Source organism: Hypomesus nipponensis, chromosome 17 (assembly GCF_054491055.1).
Source record: "Hypomesus nipponensis isolate SF chromosome 17, ASM5449105v1, whole genome shotgun sequence".
NCBI classification, from domain to species: domain Eukaryota; kingdom Metazoa; phylum Chordata; class Actinopteri; order Osmeriformes; family Osmeridae; genus Hypomesus; species Hypomesus nipponensis.
Window position 1 is genome coordinate 19,687,304 of NC_140377.1, and position 26,113 is coordinate 19,713,416.

The following is a 26,113-nucleotide window of genomic DNA, read 5'->3' on the forward strand; positions in this document are numbered from 1 at the left end:
ACTAAAAGATTTGAGAATTGTATCAGCATAGTGGTAAGTTCGCCGCTTGAGCCTTCTACCATTTTGCCCCCGAAATAAATGTTTGACATTGCTCCTTGAAATAACTTATTTTGGAGATGGCTATACACAACATATCTGCCAGTCTCTGCCAATCTTCAATGACATCATCTTTCATCATGCCAGTCTATCTGCTATGTAACGTAAACACACACTCACTTTATCACCCACGATGGCCTGTAGTCATTCAATTGAAAAACGACCTCTATTCCAGGCACTTTATCCTGTCATTAGATCTGAGTGGCCTGGTTGGACTGATACTATAATACATGGTGAAACACAAACAAGCTCACGCACGCAGTTCAGTACTTGTACCCTTTTGCATCCCCACATGATTTTCTGGATTCGATTTCCTTGTGATTCTAATGCCGGAAGAAGCACGCCAAGCATGATTACCTTTGAGCAAGTTTGCCTTTACTCCGTCTCGCGTCCCAAATTTAAGTTGGTCTGGAAGCTTAGTCATTAACAGTCTTAATTACCCTGGACGTTGGTTTACTGCAGTTTTGCTGGCGTCAAAAGGAACGAAGGCCTCCCTTCGTTGCTGACAGGGGTGTATTTGTACGCCTTTGATGTTTAATGCATGAAGGAGAGCTGTGTTAAGCTCAGGCACAGCATGTTGACATCTTCATTTAAGCCTCTGTGATAAGGTGTCGCTGAGCCCTGGTGCGCAGAGTCCTTTCTCGTGTGCGGGTTTGTGTGTGTGTGTGTGTGTGTAAGGACAATAGGCAGGTGTAGTAAGACATACCAGCTGTGCAGGAGGACTAAGGCTGTCTAAGCGTCACTTCAAAGAGCCTTTTTTACGATCCTCATGACGTTCACCTCACAAACCTAAGCTGATTTAGTGATCAAAGAGTCAATTTGAAAGCACTTCCCCGCACCTTTTCTCGAGCGAGTGACTTTCAGAGGCTTTAACATTTGCAATTTTTCAGGCCACAACAGAATTTAAAACCAAGCCGACGTGTGGTCAACACTGTGTCGTACATTGTTGGATAAAGGTCAGGAACAAACCCTGGCTTCTATGTTTCCCTCAGGGAACGAAGTCGGCCATCAGAATGTCACCATCAGCATGTTTGACCATGCAGGCGATGGGAGTTGAGGTGTTCATTTGCAAGCTATGGAGTTTTCTGTACAGAACACTGTCAGTATCGCTCCTTATTTGTTTTCGTTGAGTGGGATGGCATTTGGCCTTCTGTGCTTGCGTGGGTGTGTGGGTGTTCGCACACTTGCGCGTCGTCGTGTGTGTTGGGGGTGGCGTTGGCATGAGGTGTGCACCACACAGCATCTCACTTGTTTAGTCCAGTTAATTCGCAACTTGATCTCTCCTTTTGTTTTCCCTGGCTCTCTACTCAGACACAAACCAAGTTCTCCACAATAAAATGGTCATTCTGTATTCTTTATCACATGTCCAAAATGAAACTTTTCTCCGTAAAACTCCGTAAAATCTTGGATCGAGGATGATTGGATTGATAAAAGCCTGATGCCCTCCAAACAGCTTTCTCAGACCAAATCTTGTCAGAGGAGATTCTTCTCAAAGGAAGTGAAGAATGAGAATGCATTTAAAGCTGTCCCGGAGCAGGGTGGCAGGTTCTTGCTTGTCGCCGTCCCCTCAGCCTAGCTTTGTAAAGGGCTAGTCCTCCAACAGCTGTAATGAAGTGGTTCTTTGATCCATAAAATTTGATCATTTTATGGATCAGACCGTTCGTGTGATAAATGGGGTAGATCTGTAGTGCTATGGTGTAATCGGTCATTCCAGACTCGTGTTTTGATTCATGAAGACTTGGTGCTCCATCAATCTGTTTCTTTGGTCTTTGTTTGGTCGTTTTGTCTTAGTTCAGACTTGATGTTGGGTCGTCATCCTGGGGGAATGGGTTCAACATGAAAGGGAGAAGGACTGTCTGAAGTGGAAAACTTCAGATGGGTCTTTGATGGTAAACGATCCATCACAAAGATCTTGGGTGTTATTTACCGTAACTAATTATCGGTTAATCAAAGACAGTTACGTTACCTCAGTAAGTAAATGTAAATGTTAAATGACCTCTCCTTTCTGCTTCTGAAGCACTAATCACGGTGTTCAATTTGTTTATTGATAGATTGGAATATTCCCAACATACTACGATACTATCAATCACCACCATTTTTTGGGGAGGGGGACAATCACTGTGTTTACATGGATTCGAACTACTGGCTTATTTGGACTGAAATAGAATCATCCGTTTCTTGTGAACACCTTTGTTCAAATGATTGCGGTCCGACTGCGATCTGATCGACACCCCGAGATAACTCGATCTGAGTTGGTTGATAATTCGGACATCGCATGCTTGTAAACGGTGAATTGGACTATGAACTGGACTCTGCGTCTTTGCGCATGCTTGAGATCCCGCCGCCCTCCCTCCCAGGTCGTGACCTGGAAGTCGAAAAAGACGATAAGTTGTCACTGCTGGGAGCTGGAAGCGGAAAGAGCTGTATTACTAGTTGTAATGAAAACAGCGCCACGTATTGTACTGGGATATGACATGCTTTCGGCCAATGATTCGGTTTATTCACTGCCATATATATTTGGATAATAGCAGTTGCCCCAAAAATTCGCATCATCCGAATAAAGATTGATTCGAATTGATACCATCATGTAAACGCAGTGATTGATATGAAATCCTGATTCACCCAGACATGATTAAGACGTGAGTGGATTGTGAGAGAAGGCCAACTGGGAAGGCAGGTGTGAGATCTGTGTGTTACTGCGTGTGCTCAAAATGACATCAAGATGTGAATGAGTCACTGTCTTGCACAGGCGGAGAGAGATCTCTTCGTCATCCTACCCCCTCCCTCCTCGCTTCTCACCTTCTTTTCTCCTCTTTCCCTCCTACTCTCCCCCCCCCCTCCCCCCTCTCTCTCTGGCTTAGCCTGATTACTCCGCCATCTTTTCGCCTCCTGCTTGCATTCTCTTGTTTTAGCATTGTGCTATTTCTCTTCCCCTCCGTCCATCCTTCTCTCTTTTGCTTCAGTACCTGCTGGTGTGTTCTTAGTGTGTTACATTGAACAGCGTGGGTCTGTGCTCATTGCTGATGGTACAAGCGTGTCAGTCAGTACAGCTCTCCTTCCAGAACACATGTTTCTGCACGTGCCCTGTTGCAGCTCTCTTTCCTCTCTCTCTCTTTTTCATCTCTCTCTGCCTCTCTCTCCTGTGTTTCCTCATATCGTTTTCATATATCTCTCCCCTTCTCCCTCCTCCCTATCTCCTCTGCCCTCTCTCTTTCATCTCTCTCTTCTCACCCTATCCCTCCCTTTCCATCCATCTTGTGGACCCCCCTCCAGCCCCCCCCCCCCCCCCCCAGCTCTCTTCACGGTAGCCTTGGAGATCGCTAATCCAAATCATTCTGGGTTAGAACAAAATCCATCGCTCTTTGAAGCAGCCTGCCTCCAGTTCAATGACGGGGCCGCCGCCACGAACGACAACATCATCCCGACGCCACTCCGACCACCCCTGCATCTCTAGAGCCCCCTCTCTGGCCAAACGGCAGAGCCTCTATTGTCGCACCCCCCCATGGCGTCGAATAGATGCCCTCGTTTCATGTGCACGCATGTCGTTCAGGTTGGATGTGTGCGTGTGCGGTGTGCAAGCGACATGATATGAATCAACAAGCACGTTTAACTAAATTATTTTTCTTTGCTTTTGTATTGGGTAAAATTGGGTAAACTCAACGATGGTTCGTTATGAACCTTTTGGTCATGTGACCCGAAGGCAGCACAAGGGCTAAATATGCCTGGGGCATAAAGTGACACATTTGATGTGGCTTTGGTTGTGACCAGTTTACACCGGTTTACTATTCAGATGGCATTGTCCTTCTTTTGGGTTGAACCCAAACAAATTGTTTTGGAAATAAACATCTCAGATATGGTTTTCCTCTGCCTACAGTGGTCTACTCTACTGTACTCTACTATACTGTCCTTAGTGCCCTGGCTGCAGCTGTAGGATACTGGTGTTGAATATTTCATGTTTCTTACGCAACCTGGCTTCATACTGTACGTGTGGTAATACTAAACAGGCTGAGGAAAGAGGAAAATGGTGCTGGGTTAGATTCGACAAGCCCCCAGAGACATTGTCTGAACAAACCAAAATCCAAAAGTCGGGCCTGGTGTTTCGTGATTGTCCTTTTTAGTGTGTGTGTGTGTGTGTGCATGTGTTTATATTCTGATTGATACCAGGATTACACATCAGCCCAGCAGCGCGTGTCAGTTACTCATCACTATGACAACCCCAAGACCCGTCCGCTCTTATCTTCTCCCAGCTGACGACAGCCCGCTTCTACGGCTGAGAATGACAGATTCTTTTCTGTCTCGGGCAAACTTGACAAATGACAGCTGGAATTCCGTAAAGATTTAGGTGTTATAGCTGCTCTATGTGAGTTTAATAAGCCAAAACAAATTACATTAATCATTATTATTATCCAAGTTCGATTCAAGATTCAAAAAGCTTTATTGTCACCGAATTGTTGCCATGTTAGAAAATCTAACTTCTTAAAAATAAATCTTCTTTTGATTTCTTGAACATTTCAACAAAACGCATGTCACAGTGCTCAAGCTACATTCGACATAAATGTCATATTTTTGTTGTGTCTATCCTTCTAGTCTGTCAAACTCAAAGCTATTCCCACCAACATCCCCCACATGTTATCAGAACTACATCCCCCTGCCCTGGCTAACCGGCTAGTTCATTTCAATCGCTGCAAACGCCAACAAGCTCATCTCAGGTTCCGGTTATTGCGCATGTCTGACATCTTTCCCCACAGCCAGCCACACAGCAATTCTCGCACCTACGCAAAAGGAAAGAGAAATATAATATATCAGGTTCTGTAGCACCCTCCGAAGACATTGTCTCCCCTAGGACAGAATCATAATGGCCTCTTATGACTCAAGTACATTTGCAGAATGACAGGTGAATTATATCGCTCTTTGCGTAGTTGATCTCATTCGATTGACACCTTTGCGAGCCCATAATAATCGGAAATAAAAAGAGTGAGGTGTGGAAATTGTGCTTTCACGGTTCTCAAGTTTGCTCCACGTAAGTTTGCAAGTCTGCAATTTCCCTTCCAGATAACAGTGAAGACAACTCACAACTAGGGTTGCCAACTTCCTCAACCCCAAATGCGGGACACACTCTCCCCCCTCCCCTGCTAATGTATGCAAATGTTGTGCCTGATGTGATGCTAGTTAGGGACTTCCATGGTTAATGCGAGGGCACGTCTTGAAACAAACATAGACGTTTGTCCTATTGGTAAAACGTTGTCTAGTGAAGGTAATTACGTTTACGTTTCTTGGCCTGGTTTTCCATCTTCATATTGTCTCAAATTAGCTTTCGATCTGTCAGTGTCAGGGCTGCATACGTTCATTTGGAATTTTCCACCAGAGCTTTAGCTAGCTGGCTAACGTTGCGTTCTCTCCTCCTGTGTTCAATGACTCAATTCATCAAGCTGTAGCTAACGTTAGCTCAGTCTATGTCAACAGAGCTCCTGGGTAACTTAACTTAGATATACCAGAAAATATAAAAATGATTGAAACCATCATTCACCAAATTCAGTCAGGTAAATCGCTGAGGCCAGGAGTGCTTTCAGCTTCTGATGGTCGTCTGCTCTGGTGATGCAAGGCCCTTTGCGTTAATATTTCCATGCACTCGCGCTCCCTTCTGACGCGCGCACCTGTTCGCAGTTCACTGAATATGAATACCGGCCGGCGAGGCTGTGATTGGAAAACGGGACTGGAGCTGTCCCGGACGGGACAAATCAAAATCACCCATAAGTCGGGATGTCCCGTACAAATCGGGGCGGTTGGCAACCCTACTCACAACATACATGCACAATGTTCTCAACAAAAGTTACTAGCCTATTATCTGTCATCTGACATTTAGACTCTGACCATGTTTAATAAACTTAATGTAGGCTGACCCGTATGACAACATATTATCATTTCATCAAATGTTTTAACAGACAGTGGAACTTAACAGTGAGCTCAAATGTAAGCGACAATGTTCTCTGTCTGTGTGTGTGTGTGTATGTGTGTATGAAGTATGAGCATTCTTCTTCAGAGATGAGCAGGACCCTAAAAGGAGTTTGTAGTCATCAATCACACTTTGTCTCACAGCCTTGGAGGTTGGACTTGGTGGGCACAGAGGGTGCTTAGCTGACTGCTGTGGCTGTCTGGTGTGTGTGTGGAGAAAAAGTGATTTGAGACTCATGTGTGTGTGGAACAGAGGTGTGTGTGTGTGTGTGAGAGAGGTGTGGTCGAGTTATGACCGTGTGGGCGCATCGCGTGCGTGGCAGTGTCCTATGGCTTCCTGCTCCGCCCGGGGAAGGTCACGAACGCTGTCCAGTGTGACTGTGACTGATGAGGGACGGGGCAGAATGCTGTGGTCTGCAGTCTGTAGGAGGACACCAGGAAACCGCTCCGCGCTGCACATTCACATTTACGTCACGGTTACATTACGCGAAATATCCGCAATTGTCTTCCGGACCATTCTGTCATCCGCCATGCTGGTTCATGATAACGTTGGAACGGTATTAACAGTCTAATGTGCTGCGGCTTCAGCAGACGTTTTTGTTTGGCTTTTGGAGAAGTGATCCTACTAAAGTAACTTTTGAAGAAAAACTCACATTTAAACATCATTTTTGAAACACCTTTGTTGATTCAGACACATTCCTCTAATTATTAATAACTGAAGCAGATGATGGTCATATCACTTTGTTGCAGCACGACCCTCTATAGATGACACACCTGCTCACCATTGTCTTATACGAGTCCCTGGAAAATATTATTCAAATGACATGGGAGTTCTAACAATGGTATGATATATTAATTGGCCAATCCCTCCTCTTGAATGAAAGACATTTGGCTGTGGTTCAATCTAATCGAAAACCTCTTGAAAAATACTTATTAATGTCAATGTTGTTTTATTGTTATTAGGTAAATGTGAACTAGCATAGGATTGCATAAGATTAGTGTTTCCACAGAAAGGTTAGTACCTCATTAAAATGTTTATGTAACTGAAAACTCTATTTCTCTCTCTCTCTCTCTCTCTCTCTCTCTCTCTCTCTCTCTCTCTCTCTCTCTCTCTCTCTCTCTCTCTCTCTCTCTCTCTCTCTCTCTCTCTCTCTCTCTCTCTCTCTCTCTCTCTCTCTCTCTCTCTCTCTCTCTCTCTTTCAGGTGAAGAAGTTGACCAAGTATCTGGATCCTAATGCACACGGACGTATCAACTTCAAAGACTTCTGCCATGGAGTTTTCGCCATCAAAGGTACGAATAGAGAGAGAGAGAGAAGTGAAGTGAGTCTCTCTCCTCTCCTCTGTCCCCCACTCCACTCTGTTCAAAGGGGTTCCTCACAGCAGTGTGAAGAGCCCGCTGGATATGTACTGGAGGTTGATATGAATATGTATGACTAGCGCACAATTCAACCCTGCATTAATAACCCACACCCTACAACGTGACCAGCTATACCGCGTGTGTGTGTGTGTTTGAGGTGTCAAAGCACAGATTTTAACTAAAGATGCTATCAGTCAGATTTTCACTAAAGATGCTATTAGTCAAAAAAACAAACAAGCACACACACACACACACAATCAGCATTCTGCCTGGCTGCCTTCTCCACCCCACCCCCCATATGCTCCCCCCCCCCCACACACACACACACTCTTTTAATAGTGCTATTCCCAGAGTGTGTGTATCTCCTCTGAGATAGCTTAGCTTCCCCTGTCAGCAGCACCCATAGCAGCATCCTAACATGGGAATACCAGAGGCACAACATTTACATTTAGTAGACGCTCTTATCCAGAGCGACTTACAGTAAGTACAGGGACATTCCCCCGAGGCAAGTAGGGTGAAGTGCCTTGCCCAAAGACACAACGTCATTTGGCACGGCCGGGAATCGAACTGCCGGTTCCCTAACCGCTCAGCCACCTGACTCCAACAGGCAGGCCTGGCCTTGGCAGCATGTGACTACACTATGTCTGTGTGGGTGTGTATGCCCTTTGTGTGGGATGTGCACATGTGTGTGCGTGTGTGTGTTGGAGGAGTTTATGTTTTACTTGTATTCATGCATGTTTGTGAGTGTGTTTTGGTTTGTGTGGGTTCGCGTGTGTTTGTGCACTAATCTCTTTCATGCTTCCAGTGGACGTTTGGGAGTGTTGCTCTCTCCTGGTGTATAAATAGTCTGTTTATTGAAGCAGAGAGACAAGATGTCTCATTCTGCTCTCTCTGAAAAAGGAAACAAGCCCAGATCCAGACACTTAGTAAATGAGGGTGAGGATGGAAAAAAGGACGTAGGTGAGGGTATAAATAAAGTTGAGGATGATGATGAGGGTAAGAATGATGATGATGATCAACATCATGCTCAAACACAGAATATTTCTGTTGTGAAGTTCACGCCTTTAACTTCACAGTCTTTAACTAGGACGACGTACACAGATCTGACAAGACAAGTTCAATACTGTAAGATATCACACTGCATTTTAAACATACAACAGTTAAAGAACACCTTCTGGTAGCGAAAACATGATAAAGTTCGGAGTTCTGTTGGTTTAAGAAAGGTTTTTCTGGAGTCTCTGAAACGGACCTCAATTTTGGTTTCCTGGTCGTAGCTGTCAGTGTGCCAGTGCCCTTGCCCAGTCTGCAGTCACAGTGCCAGCCTGATGCCCTGCTACAGCTGGCACCCCCAGTTCCTCGCCAGCTCCCCAGCCTGAAGCAGGGGCGCTGCCTGAAGCAGGGGCGCTGCCCGCTCCACGAACATGTGCCACTGCCACAGCGGCACTCCAACGTGCGAGTGTGTGTGTGTGTGTGTGTGTGTGTGTGTGCCAGACCGGGCGTTGAGCCCAGGGGAACCTGGTGCCATCGCTCTTTCCCCTGTTTTTAATGACTTGTGTGATGAGTGTGTGTGTGTGTGTGCGTGTGTGTGTTTAATGAGCCTGAGAGTGGAGCAAAAGGCGCTCACCCATCCACCACTAACAAATGATGGCTTCTCCCTCCATCCACCTGGGGAGGGAGAAGGGTACGTGGCCGAGGAGACGAGGAGACAAGGAGACGAGGGGACGAGGATTGAAGAAAGGAAGCAGTCCTAAATTTGGATGTTGAGGCTGCCTGGACGTGGATGGAAACCGTTTTTTCGTTTGTGTTTTGGGCCTAGGAGAGAACCCTCAAATCCTTGAGTACCTGACCTAGATCCAGGTTAAGCTAGTCCACCGTTACACGCCCAGCCTGTCACACTGGGCCAGGGTCATGTGATCAGGGTACCTTCAGAGATGCAAGGGAGCTCCTGCTATGGTTCTGTTTTACGCTGTGTGCGTGTGTGTGTGTGCACGTGCTGCACCCTCCACCATCAACCAGTTCAATTTCTTAATAATTCATGATTTTTCACTCAGTCAGCGAGTCTTTCTTCTGTGTGTGTGTGTGTGCGTGTGTGTGTGTGCCTAAAAGAGAGAGATATAAAGTGTGCGCCCCTCCAAAATGCGCTCCTCGTCCTTCTTACATTCACAATGAGGTCATTAATGTTTAACGTCCTCATATCAGGGAGTACCAAAGTAGGACAAGTCTCTTGTATTCTTCGCTTTTAAACCTGCGTGTGTGTGCGTGCGCACAGAGTGTGTGATTAAAAAGCGTGATGGCTTTTTAAAAATGATTTATTGCAAGTATTCGATTTCTGCCTGAGTGAAGACAGAGATGTAAAGAACAGAGACGTGGAAATAATGCTAACTCATGCTAGCCTCTAGCTGTTGCTCATGCTAGCCTCGAGCTGTTGAACCCCAAACAAACCGCCGCTAGCTACTAACCTGCTTTACAAGACTGCCCCACTCTCTAACTAACCTCAACAGGCTTTGGTCTCCAAGAGACAGCCTCGAACCTAAGATGAACTTAAACTTTGAGCCAACTTCAATTTGACTGAAATTATTCCAGTTAAAGGGAAGACTCATCATTCTGACATCCCCATGGATTTGATCTGTGGAGCGCCATCCATTCATCCAGATCCCAACTACTAGCGAGGAAGATGAAGTGGAACCATCGTTTCAGTCTCCTCTCACTGCATTCAAAACCCCGTTTTTAATTGAGTTTCTTTGTGTGTTTTTCTTTGTTTCGGGTCATCTTTTGTGAATTGAAAGCCGACAGAACGTGTACAGAGCAGCACGGGAACAGACGTGGCTGTTAAAAGACCCCTGTCGGCTCCAGAGGAAGTGTCTTACGCAGGAGTGCTGGGTGCATTGTCAGGGACTGTCAGCTCACTAATGGGAACATCAGGAGCCCACAAAGCATGGCGCCCCTTCTGTGTTGCTGCATGTTGCTACGGACACTCAGATAAGTGGCCCTGAGCTCGGAGCCATGCATCAATGTGTCAGGAGGTGGAAAGGGGGAAGAAGGGAGGAGATGTAAATGAAAGGGGGAGAGGAGAGGCCACCGAGGGAAGAGGTGTCCTGGTTGTTGCTCATCTCGCTTTCGCTCGTTCACCCGCTTAATCTTGTTGCCTCTGTTGTTCTCCTCCCTCTCCCGTCCCTTTCTCGCCCGCTCTCTCCCTCTCTTTCTCTCTTGTCCCCTATGTCTCTCTCCCTCTCTCTTTTCCTCCGTTTCTCTTTTCCTCTTTCTCCGTCTCTCTCTGCCTCTCTCTCCCTCTCTCTTTTCCTCTCTCTGTCCCTCTCTGTCGATCTCTCCCCCCTCTCTCTGTGTTTTCGCTCCCTCTCTGTGTTTTTCCTAGGATGCGAGGAGATTCTGAAGACAGCTCTCGGCCCATGCAGTGTGCCTTCCCAGCCCTATGAGACAGACAATGGCTACATCTACCAGGTAAGGACTCTCCAAGTGCAGCAGCTACTCTAGTGTTATACTAGGAAAATACTCTACTGAAGGACCCAATAGGACCCAAGTAAAGGACCCTATGGGATGGTGGCCTGGGTCCAGCAGAACATCCGTCAGCAGCACAATAATCCACCTTGTGTCAGAGCAGGCCCGACGGTTCTTAACCAGAGTAGGTTGTTTGTGCTGCGTCGTAGTGAGGTTGAGTGTCATGTTGTTGGTGGAGGTGGAGGGAGGGAGTTGAGGGAGGGAGTTGAGGGAGGGAGAGGGAGAGGGAGAGAGGGAGAGAGAGGGCATAGATGAGGAGAGGGGAAAGGGGGCCGGGCGGAGGAGTGCAGGAGGAGAGAGGAAGATGAGGGAAGAAGTCCTTCAGAAGAAGAAGTGACCTTGAGTCACTACACTAGCACTGTCTCTCTCTCTTTCTCTCATACACAGTCATATACTTTAGTTCCTATTCGAGTCAAATGCGGGTTTTTCTAGTAATACATGACTTGGAGAGCAAAAGATTCACATTGTAGTAGTTTGACTGACCAATCAATGCCTGTGAATGAATATGATATAGTTATTGACGCTCGTTTCTGTTTATCTGTGTAAACAGTTAAATTATAGGAACTGAGTTATAGCTGTAGCAGAGAGTGTGTACACTGGAGACTGTGTGTGTGTGTGTGTCTGTGTTGTGAGTGATGGACAATACGTGTGCATTTGCATATCTATACACATTTGCTTGTGTTTTGGGTAAGTGTAGATCTATTACGTTTGTGTGCGTGTGTGCGCGTGTGGGTACATCGTTCCCCTTGTCAGCAGACTGTGATTGGTTTGGGTAGTGGGTCTGTCAGTATTTCAGCTGGACTGACGCAGAGCATTACCCGTCCTGTGAGATGAGGAGTCTGTCGAGCCTCCGCACACTCATAACCTTTACTGGGCTCATGAAACTTAATGTGATGCCACCGTGCACGAGCCCTGAACATGATGGAGAGTCCTGCAGTGTTGTAGATGTTTCACCAGAGGGCGCCGTTTGACCTGAAAACGCAACACTCGACTGGAAGCTTAGCTGGCGCAGGCGGCGTGAACATGAAATCTCCGCGAGCTGACTCAGGAAAGGTTGTGTGTTCATGCTGGCTTGGCGTAAGCTTTTAGGAACCCTTATTGCGCTTGTGCGGAGGGGTCGTTCAAAGACGAAAATTCGGGACGAACACTGTGCGAGCAGACACGCACTTCAGCAGCTGTGATGTGGTGCTTCCTGTTGACCTTTCTCACTGCCGTGACTCATAGCACTCATCAGCGTGATGATGAGTGCTGAGTAGGGACCTCTGTCTCGCACTGCTGACGTTCTTCACACACAAACACAAACGCAGGCACACACATGCGCGCGCACACACACACGCACACAAACACACACGCACACGCACACAAACACACACACACACACGCAGGCACACACACGCACACAAACACACACACGCACACATACACACACACAAACACACACACACGCAGGCACACACACGCACACAAACACACACACACGCAGGCACACACACGCACACAAACACACACACACGCAGGCACACACACGCACACGCGCACACACACAAACACACACACAGTAAATACACTACACACATCACACATACTGACTTGCATCTACTATAACACGCACACACACAGGCAAACATGCACTAGAACAGGGGTTCCCAATCCTGGTCCTCGGGCCTCCCTGCCCTGCGTGTTTTAGATGTTTCCTTGTTCCAACACACCTGATTCAAATGAATGATCGTTAGCAGGTTTCTGCATCGCTAGATAACGACCCATTCATTGTAATCAGGTGTGTTGGAGCAGGGAAACATCTAAAACATGCAGGGCAGGGGGTCCCTGAGGACCAGGGTTGGGAACCCCTCCACTGGAAGCAACGTCTACAAGTACTGCACACACATGGACACACTCCAGGTATGAGTGTGTGCAGCAGGTCCATTAACTGTACTGTACTAAGCCTTCGGTGAATTAACCGAGTCTGAACATCCGCTCACGGATCCAGTCTGACTCATCTGCGTAGGTTGTGTGTGTGTGTGTGTGTGTGTGTGTGGTGAGAGAGAGAGAGAGAGAGAGAGAACACGTAATGATGTAATGGGATTTGAGGATTGTGCAGACTCCACCTTAAGATGTTCCGCACTAAGGACACACACTCTCTGGCTAGCTGAACTGTGTGTGTGTGTTTCAAATATGAGACAGGTATGGGTGTGTGTTTCTGAGGCATGCTATAGGACTACAAATGATTTCTTATTGTCACTGTCTGCACTCACGTCACTTCATTAAATCATGGATTGTTTTCACGTTGGAGTCTCTTCCAACAGTCTCAGTGACTTAAGTAAAATCTATATTCCCAAGAGGGACTGATTCAGTCGCAGTTACACCGAAACGCCACAGGACGCACCGACTCGCCTTCAACTGAACGCCCCCGTCGCTCACACGAACCCAAGAGGAAGACAGACAGGCGGTCGGTGGGGCAGATTTGTTATAACGTTTGTTCACTTCTTCAGTGCTTCAGAATCCTGCTGTGGATGTGAGTAAGATCCAGTTTGACCCCAACACCCCTCTTGCTGTGTGAGAAGAATCTCCAGAATCTCAATCTCAGTAACAAAACAAGTGTGTTTGGCGAGATATTTGGTGTTTGAGTCTTTGTCTTGGAGCTCTCTTGGTGAAATGGACAGTTTTATAATGTAAACAACAAACTGTAGCAACATTGCACGACTGTCGGACCGATCTTTTATTGATGGCCTGGGAAGTTTGTAGCTTGTGGGTAAATATCTCCTTGTTGGTGAGCCCACGGGTGGATATTGTGTCTGAGGGTGACGGGCAAATCATTTCCTCCACCCATGTTCTTGTGTCCTTTGTGTGGGCCGTTTAAATACATTTAAACAAAAACTGTGTTAGAACATGTGATATACCCCATTTGTCAACCATTCTGCCTCTGAACGCAGCTTACCTGTAGTTGGTACCTGAAACAGGTTGTCCTCCAATCAGACTCAGAAGCGCTTGACTGAACAAAGTCGGTATTGGAGCGGTTGAAATGCACGGCATTGCCTCTCCCTCTCCCCTTTCTCCCCTCCTCTCTGCATCTGTCCCTCTCTCTCTTCTCCTCCCCTCTCCCTCTTTACCCCTCTCTCCTCTATCCCTCTCTCTCCCTCCATCTCTCTTTTGTTCGGAAGCCTTTGAAGTCTCCGTCCTGCTTGGAGACTGCCGACTTGTGTATGAGTTTGCGTTTGTTGTTGTGGGGTTTAAAGTAGGTGTGTAGTACACCTCCCCCCACACACACACCTTGTGGTGATGTGTGTACACACACACACACACCTTGTGGTGATGAGTACAACAAGCTTGCACTGGAGCAGCATGACCTGTCTCTAAAGCAACAACGACAGCGTGTGTGTCTGTTTAATTTCGATTTCACCATTTGAACACACAGTGCCTACGTTTCCATGTTCAGCTGCTAAAAATCTGGTGTGCGGATGCCCCCCCCCCACCCAGAGTGTAAGTGCTGCAGAGCTGAAGGCTGAACCTCTATCGATTTATCCACTGCCAAGTTCCTCTCCAGCCCTCCCCCAAAATTATTCTGCCTCCCTCTCTCTTTCTTTCTTTCCCTTTATCTTTCTCTCCTTCACTCTTTCTTGCTCTCTTTCTCTCTCTCTTTTTCCCTCGCTCGCTCGCTTTGCTTCCTTCCATTCTCTCTCTCCTTCTCTCTGCCTCTCTCTCTCTGCCTCTCTCTCTCTCTGCCTCTCTCTCTCTCTCTGCCTCTCTCTCTCTCTCTGCCTCTCTCTCTCTCTGCCTCTCTCTCTCTCTCTCTCTCTCTGCCTCTCTCTCTCTCTGCTTCTCCCTCCCTTTGTCATAGACACCTTCCCCTCATTTGTAGTCAATAGCATCAACTCCTCCGTCCTCCTGAAGTCAAAATGGAAACAGTGTTTTATTAGTCAGCCATTGGCTGGACAGGAAGTTTGATGGTTATTTATCTCTGGCAGAAGCTAAGCCTTGTCTTGTCTTTTAAGTCTGTCTTTGTGTCTGTGTAGACAAGGTCATACGTACAGGACCATGCCCTTGGTAATGGGCAAAGGTACAAACCCTCTCCTAGTATTTTCTTAAAACATTTAAATCATGGTGTTAAAGAGAGACTCTCTGTTTAACATGGGTCTTTTTTTTTGGCCATGTTAATTAACATCCACCCGGGTCAGTATGACATGAAAAGTATAAGACATCGAGGCGCATTGGTTTCGTGCTGGTAAGTCGAATCAAGGGCATTCAAGGGTTTGCAAATAGTATTTGACCCAAGTCTGAGGTCTCCAATCATGTTAGTGGTCAGGCTGACCACCAGGCACGTCTCATCAGCACAGACAGCCGTTAGGCGGTCGGATGGAATGACTGGCTGTCTGTGTTGGGCTGATTAGATTACTGTCTTTCACAGGACTAACTCCCACTCTGTGACAGTTAACGGCATGGGACTAACGGATATTTTGCCGCTCTCTCTCTTCCTGATCTCTCTCTCTCTCTCTCTCTCTCTCTCTCTCTCTCTCTCTCTCTCTGTCTTGTGGCTACCTTTGCACACACACAGAACTGTGACTCAATTGGGACAGTTTGAAATACTGAAGGGAGAGATGGAGGGAGTGTGTGTGTGTGTATGTGAGAGAGACAGAGGGAGACGGAGGGACAGATAAAGGGAGAGAAAGAGAGAGAGAGAGAGAGAGATTAGCGGATGTTGCAATGCCTTGCATTCTCGCTGATGTCACCGTTGGGGGCTGTCCTAGCCGAACAGTTGCTAAGCAACAACCAGGAGAGAGAAAGAATGAGGGAGCGAGTGTGGAAAGAGGTTGGTGTATCCATCAGGGGGTGTGGCTTTACCCCGGCAACAGTTGCCGTAGCCCAACGCGTCAGTGTGTGTGTTCAAATTTGAACGGGTGGGCTGCAGCGAGGGGGTGTGTGTGTGTGTGTTGGTAACGTCTGTGTGTGTGAGCGCCTGTGTGTGTGCGCGTGTCATGCCATCGGGAACATTTCAGCTCCAGCTCTTTGGATTTTAACTGAAAGGACCTCAGTGGACTCGAACTGTGCTTGCTCGTGTGCTTTTGGTTCTCCTTCCCTGTTTGGGTCTGGGGGAGTCTCCGGTGCTTGGACTGAACACCTGTGTGTTGAGGCTGTTTTTAAGGCGTGTGCCCGCACTCGGGTTTGTGGATTACCCCTGTTGGGACCACAGCGAGGGTTTGTGGATTACCCCTGTTGGGACTACAGCGAGGGTGTGTGGATTACCCCTGTTGGGACTACAGCGAGGGTGTGTGGATTACCCCTGTTGGGACTACAGCGAGGGTGTGTGTGAATGTAAGGCTGTGTCGGCTGATAACATGTCGGTGACGGTGAACTCAGGCTTGGAGGGCTCTTTCTGGGGGGCTGGAGGAGACGGTTCCCCTACACTAACCTGCACGGTAAGGTGTGTGAAGTTGGAAATGGACATAGGTAGACTGTGTGAGTGAGCATTTGTGTCTGTGTGTGTGTGCGAGCGCGTGGTCTGCATGCGAGCAGACAGAACTCTGCAGCAGTCAAGCCACAACCATTGTTCCAACTCCACTGCAAAGATGTTACTCGTCTTCGGGACGAGTTAAGGTGTGTGTTCACACACACACTTTAGCACATCACTCTATCCTTTGTTTCACGTTCTCTCCTTTTTCCCCCTCATTAAATTTGTTTTCTGCTATGTGTGTGTGTGTGTGTTTGTGCATTTACTAGACATGTTCTTCCGTACAGTGTGTGTGTGTGTGCCCTGGCCCTTGGGGAGGTTGACTTTCCATTCTCAGCAGCATCACCATCTGTACTGTGGCACAGGGCAGGGAACGTAACCACGGATACACATCCCTCCGGCATCTGCTGTGTTAAACTGTACTATACAGTACTACACTGTGCAATACTCTTCTGTACACTAATGGTACTTATCCATTCACCCTAGTCTGGATTGTCGGTTGTGTGTGTACAGTATCCAGTGTGGCATGCGTGTACAGTATTCAGTGTGATATGTCATTTCATTCATTCATTTAGACATTTAGCAGACGCTCTTATCTAGAGCGACTCACAGTAAGTGACAAGGACACAACGTCAGTTGGCACAGCCGGGAGTTGAACTAGCAACCTTCAGATTACTAGCCCGATTCCCTCACCACTCAGCCACCTGACTACCTTACATGTGTATGAGGTAGTGTGTGTGTGTGTGTGTGTGTACAGTGTAATGTGTATGTGTCTCCAGTGTTGTGTGTGTGTGTGTGTGTGTATACAGTGTTGTGTATGTGTCTCCACAGTGTGTGTGTGTGTGTGTGTGTGTGTGTGTGTGTGTGTGTGTGTGTGTGTGTGTGTGTGTGTGTGTGTGTGTGTGTGTGTGTGTGTGTGTGTGTGTGTGTGTGTGTGTGTGTGTGTGTGTGTGTGTGTGTGTGTCTGGCCTGTCCCATTCACAGTGTTCCTCACCTGGACTGGAACACGCTAACTCCATTAGCCTCTTGCTACAACCGGCCTGACAGGCACTAATCCATTTGAAGCTAAAGAGGTTACTTCATTCACATGCTAAGTAATGTGTGTGTGTGTGGAGGGAGGGGGGGGTACATGGGTTGCAGCTTGAGTGGTCTTGTTTGAATATAGCTAACAGGGGGCTGAAAAGTGTGTGTGTGTGTGTGTATGTGTGTGCGTGTGTGTGTGCTCAGGCTCTGTAGGAGGATTGGGTTGACGGAGTTAGACGGCCCCCCGTGGTGAGCACCGTGCGTGCGTGCGTGCGTGTGTGGTGTGTTACAACATTATATCAAAGGTCAAGCAGGACAAGGAGTCCATTAGCATTCCTTCTCTGTCTCTCCCTCTCACCCCTCCCATCTCGCTTTCTCTCTCCCTCTCTCAACCCCTCCTATCTCCCTCCCCACCCCCCCCTCTCCTTCTTTCCTCCCCCCCCCAACCCCACCTCTCTCTCTGCCTATCCCCTCCTCCCCCCCCCAACCCCCCCTCTCTCTCTGCCTATCCCCTCCTCCCCCCCCAACCCCCCCTCTCTCTCTGCCTATCCCCTCCTCCCCCCCCAACCCCCCCTCTCTCTCTGCCTATCCCCTCCTTCCCTCTTTTCTTGCTTTCCTTTTTTGCGGTGGGCCTGTGATGGTGGGGGGGGAGGGGGGGGGAGGGTCAACTTTCGGTGTCATGCTACATCAGCATCTGACACGATCAAGAGAGAGATGTGTGTGTGTGTGTGTGTGTTGTGCCTGAGAGCAGAGATGTTCATACACACTGGTGACATTTTGATCCAGTGATCACTGACACACACACACACACACCCGACTCCACCCAGAGTCCTTTGTTGTGCTCCTGGCGTGCTCGCCCTCGCTCTCCCATCCCTCTCACCATCGCCCAGACTAAAACACGTCTATAATTTATGACGGGGAGTAAAAGCTTTGAGTCGTTTCTTCGGTGAGGGACGTTTCTTGAATCAGAATGTTACACGCCCACCCCGAAACAAAGACAAGAGACCACACACACACACACACACACACACGCTGTGGCTTTAAATGTAACAGGTGTTTTGGGGAAGTGTTTCTTAATCTATCCTGGATATGAAAGGAACAAAGACTGCCAACAAGCTTTCCACTGTGTGTGCGTCTGTCTGTCTGGTGAGTCTAGGCATGTGTATATCTTATTTATGTTACACACTCATGCACACACACACACACACACACACACACACACACACAGTACAGGGGTAGCAGACATATCTAGGTCAGGCCACATCCCTGAATCTCCCCTCAGTCTGTACCTTCACCCGTGGTCTGATATCTCCACACAGTGAGTACCTCCCCGACATAAAAACACCGGTGTTTCTAGAACACTCTACAGTGTACATGTTGTTGCAATACGCTACATCTACCTCTTTGGTGGGGTTGACGGACGGGACAGCATTGCAGTGGACTGTGTGTTTATGGGGCTGCACCCTTCCTCCCTTGGGGTGTGTGTGTGTGTGTCCTCGGTAGTGGCTGCAGGGATGGCTCTCTGTGTCACTGACTAATAAAGATAATGCAGCATCCTCTCCTTCCTCTCCTCCCAAACACCCTCTCCCTCCCCCCCCTCTCTTTCTCTCTTTTCTCCCAAACACCCTCCCTCCCCCCTCTCTCTCTTTCCTCCCAAACACCCTCTCTCCCCCCTCTCTCTCTTTCCTCCCAAACACCCTCTCCTCCCCCCTCTCTCTCCCCTCCCCCCTCAGCTCATCGAGGTGTGAATAAGGCTGAGAGGTGGTGTACGTCTGGATATGAATATCTGATAGTCAGCTCTTCGACCCGGGGAGAGAGAACATTTGAGGAGAAGGAGAGAGAGAGATGGATGACGACAGGTTAAGGTAGACTCTAGGAAGTAAAACTATTATAGGGGATTGTGATAAAGACAGAAAACATGAGCGAGAGACAATCTGACCACGTTATCCCTCACAGCCTTCCTCCATCTCTGCCAGGAGGGAAAAGTAACCAGGGCAGAAATGAGGGAGATAAATTATGGGATGGAGAACATGCGAGGGTGAGAGAAGATGAGAGAGAGAGAGAGAACTACCCAGACAGTCGTGTGGCATGCGGACGTGACCAGCATCATCTTCAGCTTGGGCTGCTTTTCTCTGCACACCGCCGCATTCGTCCCAACACACACCGCACACTGCACACTCACACACACGCTCCGCGTCCAATCACCAGGCACGTTAAGACACTTCCTCTAAAGTTGTGAGAGGAGTGGATTTCGAGTGGAGAGCCAGGATTTCGGTGGAATGTGTATTTGTGTGCTTGCGTTAGGATGCTCTAATTGTACCCCAGGGAGGGGGAGAGGCCAGTTTACAGTAACCTCACACTCATCACATCAGCAGTCCCAAACATGCACGGGTTTGGTATCCGTAAAGACGGTGAGAGGGTGAGGGTGTTGTTAGCCCTTCAGACAGCCGTGAAGAAGAGTAACTGCAGATGTTAAATCGGTGATTTAATGAAGCTGCTATAAATATCCTTCTGAGGGAGGAAAATGGGAGAGGGAGAGAGAAAGAGGGGGGAGAGAGAGGGGGGAGAGAGAGGGGGGAGGGAGGGAGGGGGGGAGGGAGGGGGGGAGAGGGAAGAAGGGAAAGGGAGAGAGAGGGGGGGGGGAGAGGGAAGAAGGGAGAGAGAGGGGAGGGAGGGGGGAGGAGAGGGAAGAAGGGAGAGAGAGGGGAGGGAGGGGGGAGAGGGAAGAAGGGGGGAAGGGGGGGAGGGAGGGGGGGGAGGAAACCGGGAGAGGGATGAGGCAGGAGAAAGGGAGGGAAACCATGTGAGAGAAAGGAAGGGAGAGACTAAATCGGTAAGAAGATAGTCTATATTACAAAAGGGAAATGTCTCGAATTTGTCCAAATCTACCTGGCAACTGTATTCCCCATTCCCCTTCTGTCAAACACACTACGCCACCCGAAATACCTATTTTACACCCAATACATGATACAGCTGATGCTCATGTACTCTACTCAGCATAGATGTTTGTGTCTCACTGCAGTGAACCATCTGTACGCCTATTTATACCAAATATTGTGGGAAGCGGAAGTTCCAAAATACTGTGTGTAAAGGACAATGTCTCCTTTATCGAGAACATGGTCACGTTTTGGTCGAATGCTGGTTGGAGTTCGGGTGAAGGATGGTCAGCAGTGATCATAAAGGGGTGGACTTAACGTGACGCGTGCCCGTGTGTGTGTGTGTGTGTGTGTGTGCGCGCGCAGCACGGTGAAGCCAGACTGGGCCCTCCTCCCGTCATCATGTGCACGCGACCCTACCCAGACTGCTCCGTGTTCCGGGCGAGCGGCAGAGACGCGGAGTGTGACATGGACAGCGCCGCGGAGAACGGGGCGGGGTCGGACTCTTCGGACGGGGGCCGCGGCGACAGGTAACGGGAACGCCCAGTGACTCTCTCTCTGCTCAGGGCAGTGGTTCTCAGCCCGGGTCAACTGACGCCCCCCCCCCCCCCCGCCGCCCTGAGGTTCTAGATGTCTTCCAGCACACCTGATTTAAATGAATGGGTCGTTATCAGACTCTGCAGAAGCCTGGTCATGACCCATTCATGTGAGTCAGGGGTGTTGGAAGAGGGAAACGTCTACAGCAGTGGTTCTCAACCCTGGTCCTCAGGGACCCTCTGTCCTGCTTGTTTTAGATGTTTCCCCGCTCCAACACACCTGATTCAAATGAATGTTCGTTACCAGGCTTCTACAGAGCGAGACCTTTTATTCTAATCAGGTGTGTTGGAGCAGGGAAACATCTAAAACGTGCAGGACAGGGGGTCCCTGAGGACCAGGGTTAAGAACCACACGCGCTGGGTGGGTTTGACTCTTATAGTGACGTATTAGGAATTTGCTGAACTCCTGTCTCTTATCTAATTGGGTGTAGTCCGGGCCAGCTGATTGGCTCAGCCTCTGCGTCCGTCATCTCGGGGGAGGAGCAGTTTGAGGACTACGGCGAGGGGGAGGACGTGGACTTCACTCCCAGCAGCCCCTGCCCCGACGATGACACGCGCACCAATGGCTTCTCGGATCTGGGCTCCTCCCTGCCTTCCAGGTTGTCACACACACACACACACACACACACTTAAATAATTATAAATGATATAAAAATGATGTGTGGAGGTAAAAATAGGTCTGGGCTCCAGACCTATTTTTCATATTTGTCCATGTTTTGTAATGTGTGTGTGTGTGTGTGTGTGTGTGTGTGTGTGTGTGTGTGTGTGTGTGTGTGTGTGTGTTAAGTGCGGGCCAGACCCCTCAGAAGATGCGTCACCTGTATAACAGTGAGCTGTTGGACATCTACTGCTCCCAGTGCTGCAAGAAGGTCAACCTGCTCAACGACCTGGAGGCCAGGCTCAAGAACCTGAAAGCCAACAGGTAACACACACACACACACATGCATACACACGCACGCACACGCAGACACACACACAAGATTCACTTGAACTCGCACGTTAACGCTTACTCAAGTGCATGCATCGTATTTTCTTCGTTCTTGCTCGCTTTCCCAATCCTACTCACACATGACACACACACAGACACACAGACACATGCAGTACTTCAAAGCCAGCCACAGAGAAGAGGGAGAGGAGATTCAGCATATCATTCAGCAGACATGGACTCCTAGTTAAGCTGGTTCTTATGTGCGACGATACCTTGTCATATCAAAGACCAGATTAGGACACACAACTCTGATGGAAGCTAGCTATGATATCTTCGGGCCTTTAGAAAACATGCGCGCACACACATCTTGTTAATATAGGATTTATTTTTCCAGAAAATCCCCTCTCCTCCCCTCACATACCGGCCCCAGAACCCTTATCAAGGGAAGAGCCTGCTGGTTACCATAGCAACTGTATCCCAGTTTGGTTGCGGGAAAGTTGATGTTTGTGTGTGTTTTAATGTGTGTTACAGAACAGATTCTGGTGCATGGAAAACGTAATTTTAAGGATAGCACGAAAGTACACTCTGAAAATGGGTCAATCTATGAGAATAGTAGAGTCTTTAGAGAAAATATTAGAAATATCATATGTTTTAATGGGTGTGTGTTGGGTAACGTATCTCTCTCACTCACTCACTCACTCACTAACTCACTCTCTCACACACACATTGTGTGTGAACCAAGCGTGATGTAACACGGTAAGGGGTTTAAGTGTGTGTTATGTAAAACCAGGTCATGCTAACAGGCCTGCCACTATAATTGGAGTCAAGGACAGGACAGGTGTTCTATTAATAACACAGATCTTCCTGCCACCTCCTCCTCCCTCCCCCTCCTCCTCTCTCCCCATCTCCCCCTCCTCTTCCTCCCTCCCTCCCTCCCCACCTCCCCCTCCTCTCCCTCCCCACCTCTCCCTCCTCCTCCTCTTCTCTTTCTGATTACCTGGATAATCCTTCCATACACCTGAGTCTGACCCTGATATCCTTTCCTGTAGCGCGCACACACACACACACACACACACACCTTACCCTGACCAAGACTAGCTTGTCCTTACATCAAGCCCCGCTACCCTGAATACTTAACCCAGTGTACTTTAGGACCCAGAGTTGTTCCTGGTCAAAGGAGGTGATGAGGAAAACGTCCTCATTCAGAAGCAGCCAGTTAAGACGTGAAAAGGTGACAAATGGATATCAGACGTTTTACTTAATGTTCATGCTGGTATTTGCTCTTCCCTTTCAGCCCCAACAGGAAGATCTCCAGCACGGCCTTTGGACGGTAGGTCCTTTCCGTTTGGTCTGTGAGCATCAAGCTCCCAGCTTGGCGGTTTTGCTGTGTGTCCGCGAAGGGACTCTGTTTTTCATTCTATCCTGTTCCCTCTCCTCTTTTCCACACCCTTTTCTTCGTCGCCTTATATTCTTTCCTTCTCCTCCCCCCCCTCCCCCTTTCTTTCTCCACTCTGTCCCTCTTTACCAACGCATGCTCCTCCCCCCTCTCTTGCTTTTTCTTCTTTCCCTCTTCCTCCTCCTCTTTCTCCTCCTCCTCCTCCTCTTTCTCCTCCTCCTTCTGCTCTCTAGTCAGCTGTTCCAGCACAACCACAGTGCTTTCAGCTCCAGCCAGGGCAGCACTGAGGACCTGTTTAGAGACAGCATCGACTCCTGCGACGTGGACATCACTGAGAAGGTACACACACACACGGACGTCTCTCACAGGCACACACATGCACACGGGGACTGGGGCGCGCACACACACACACACACACTCTCCCCGTACTGTCCGACACTCAGAAAGGAATTGGGCCCATGTGGAGAGTACCTGTGTTATTGTGTGTGTGTGTGGTGTCTAACAGTCCCACCCTGCTCTCACCCTCAGGTGAGCTACTTGGAGAAGAAAGTGACTGAGCTGGAGAACGACAGCCTAGCCAACGGGGACCTCAAGTCTAAACTCAAACATGAGAACACCCAGCTGGTTCACAGGTAACACGCACACACACAAGCAAACTTGCAGGAAATTACATTATACAAATCAATCTTAGACAATACCATTTTCTTTGACCATGCGTGTGTGTGTGTGTGTGTCAGGGTCCATGAGCTGGAGGAGCAGATCAAGGACCAGGAGACGCGGGCAGAGCAGACTCTGGAGGAGGAGCTGAGGAGACACAGAGAGGCCTTCAGCAAGATGGAGCGAGACAGGAACACAGAGATAGAGCTGCTCTGTAACAGGTACACACACACACACACAACCTGGCTACACACACACACAACCTGGCTACACACACACACACACACACAACCTGGCTACACACACACACAACCTGGCTACACACACACATACACACACACACAACCTGGTTACACACACACATACACACACACACAACCTGGTTACACACACACAGACGGACAAACACACAACCTGGCTACACACACACACAACCTGGCTACACACACAGACGGACCACCTGGCTACACACACGCACACACAACCTGGCTACACACACGCACACAACCTAGTTACACACACACAGACGGACAAACGCACAACCTGACTACACACACACACACACAACCTGGTTACACACACACAGACGGACAAACACACAACCTGGCTACACACACACACAACCTGGCTACACACACACGCACACACGCTAATACACTGATGCAGAAAGATGGGACCCCACATTTGCTGATACGCACAGACAGAACCACACACACACACACCCCCACCTCCCTGACGTACCACCTGCCGGTGTTGTGCAACAGAGTTCAGCAGCTGGAAGAGGAGAACGGGGAGACGAAGATGAACATGTGTCGGCTCAAGTCCCAGACAGAGAAGCTAGACCAGGTGCGTTCAGCTGTACCCGACACCCTGCATGCTTTGGACAGCGCGCGTGGGTGCATGCAGGCGTGCGTGCGACGCGTGTGTGCATCCGCGTGCGTGCGTTTGTGAGGTGTGTGGGTGTGTACATCCGTGTTTGCGTGCATGCCCGTGTGTGCGAGATGTGCATCGCTGTGTGCGTGTGTGTGAGAGGTGTGTGCGTGCTTGTGTGCGTCGCTGTGTGCGTCCGCGAGGACTGAGCCCGTGTGGATGGCTCCGCCCCGCAGGAGAAGCAGCGGATGACGGACAAGCTGGAGGACACCAGCCTGCGTCTGAAGGATGAGATGGACCTCTACAGGAAGATGATGGGCAAGCTGTGGCAGAACCGACACGAGTTCCAGAAGGAGAGGGAGGCCATGCAGGAGGTACGGACGGGAGACACACAAACTGCCCATTAGATGGCGCTCCAAACACCGTGTACAGACGTGCACCTCCGTTCACAGATTCAAACAGATACACAGCACGGTAAACTATGCAAATGTAATACTCAACCTCCCTCCCCCAAATCCCTCCCTCTCTTCCCCTCTCCGTCCCTGTCCCCTCCCTGTCCATCTCCCCCTCCCTAACCCCCACCCTTTTTTTCCTCTTTCCCTCTCCTCTCTCCCTCCCCTCCGGTAGTTGATAGAGGACCTGCGTCGAGAGCTGGAGCACCTGCAGCTCTTCAAGCTGGAGACGGAGCACCCTGGCCAGGGGCGCGGCCTGTCCGAGTACAACGCCAAGACCCGGGAGATCGAGCTGGAGCACGAGGCTAAGAGGCTCAAACAGGTGCACAGAGCTCTCCTAACTTGGCCTAGCCTAGCGCAGCGTGACGTAGCGTAGCAGGAGGAGTGTTTTCCTTTTTAGTATAGTGTTGCGTGGTGTAGCGCCACCTGCAAGTGAACTTGTGGACGATGATGCCAGTCACCTCCCCAGTCACAGGATCTGACTCTCGCACCCTTTTTCCTTTCCATCCTTTTCTATATGCTCTCTCTCTCTTCAACTATCCCTCCCTCCCTCCCTCCCTCCCTCCAGGAGAACCACAAGTTGAGGGACCAAAACGACGACCTGAACGCCCAGATCCTCAGCCTGAGTCTGTACGAGGCCAAGAACCTGTTTGCCTGCCACACCAAGGCCCAGTCGCTGGCCGCCGAGATCGACAACGCCTCACGGGATGAGGTGAGTACGACCCCCCCCCCCCCAGGGGGCTAAAGTAGTATCCTAGGTCAGATGAACCTTGTCGTCCCCCCCCCCCCGCCCCATCCCCAGCGGTGGGACACTTGTGTTACAAATAGTTCGGTCGATAAATGATGCAAACTATCTCTTCTCTGCTCGTTCTCTCTCCTTTCCTCCCACAATCTCTCTCGTTATTGCTCTCTCTCGCCCTAGATCTCTCTGCCTCACTCTCTCGCCCTCCT

At 49.1% G+C, this 26,113-nt stretch overlaps 1 protein-coding gene across 4 annotated transcripts in view; it reads left to right on the top strand.

Annotated features, from left to right (window-relative positions):
- rab11fip4a (RAB11 family interacting protein 4 (class II) a) overlaps positions 1 to 26,113 on the top strand; it is a 31,957-nt gene that overhangs the window by 3,127 nt on the left and 2,717 nt on the right. Inside the window, exons 1-15 of one of the 4 annotated variants that reach the window (XM_084678543.1) lie at positions 4,863 to 5,350; positions 7,252 to 7,339; positions 10,779 to 10,864; positions 19,121 to 19,252; positions 20,630 to 20,793; positions 21,291 to 21,458; positions 21,647 to 21,781; positions 23,082 to 23,117; positions 23,417 to 23,522; positions 23,712 to 23,815; positions 23,921 to 24,061; positions 24,605 to 24,686; positions 24,947 to 25,084; positions 25,338 to 25,484; positions 25,731 to 25,874. In XM_084678543.1, coding sequence (XP_084534669.1) covers positions 20,666 to 20,793; positions 21,291 to 21,458; positions 21,647 to 21,781; positions 23,082 to 23,117; positions 23,417 to 23,522; positions 23,712 to 23,815; positions 23,921 to 24,061; positions 24,605 to 24,686; positions 24,947 to 25,084; positions 25,338 to 25,484; positions 25,731 to 25,874 — 1,329 coding nt within the window. In that variant the 5' untranslated portion in view covers positions 4,863 to 5,350; positions 7,252 to 7,339; positions 10,779 to 10,864; positions 19,121 to 19,252; positions 20,630 to 20,665. Of the gene's footprint in view, positions 1 to 4,862; positions 5,351 to 7,251; positions 7,340 to 10,778; positions 10,865 to 16,198; positions 16,333 to 19,120; positions 19,253 to 20,629; positions 20,794 to 21,290; positions 21,459 to 21,646; positions 21,782 to 23,081; positions 23,118 to 23,416; positions 23,523 to 23,711; positions 23,816 to 23,920; positions 24,062 to 24,604; positions 24,687 to 24,946; positions 25,085 to 25,337; positions 25,485 to 25,730; positions 25,875 to 26,113 lie in introns of those variants that run through there. The other 3 variants (XM_084678542.1, XM_084678539.1, XM_084678540.1) reach the window with 3 other exon arrangements.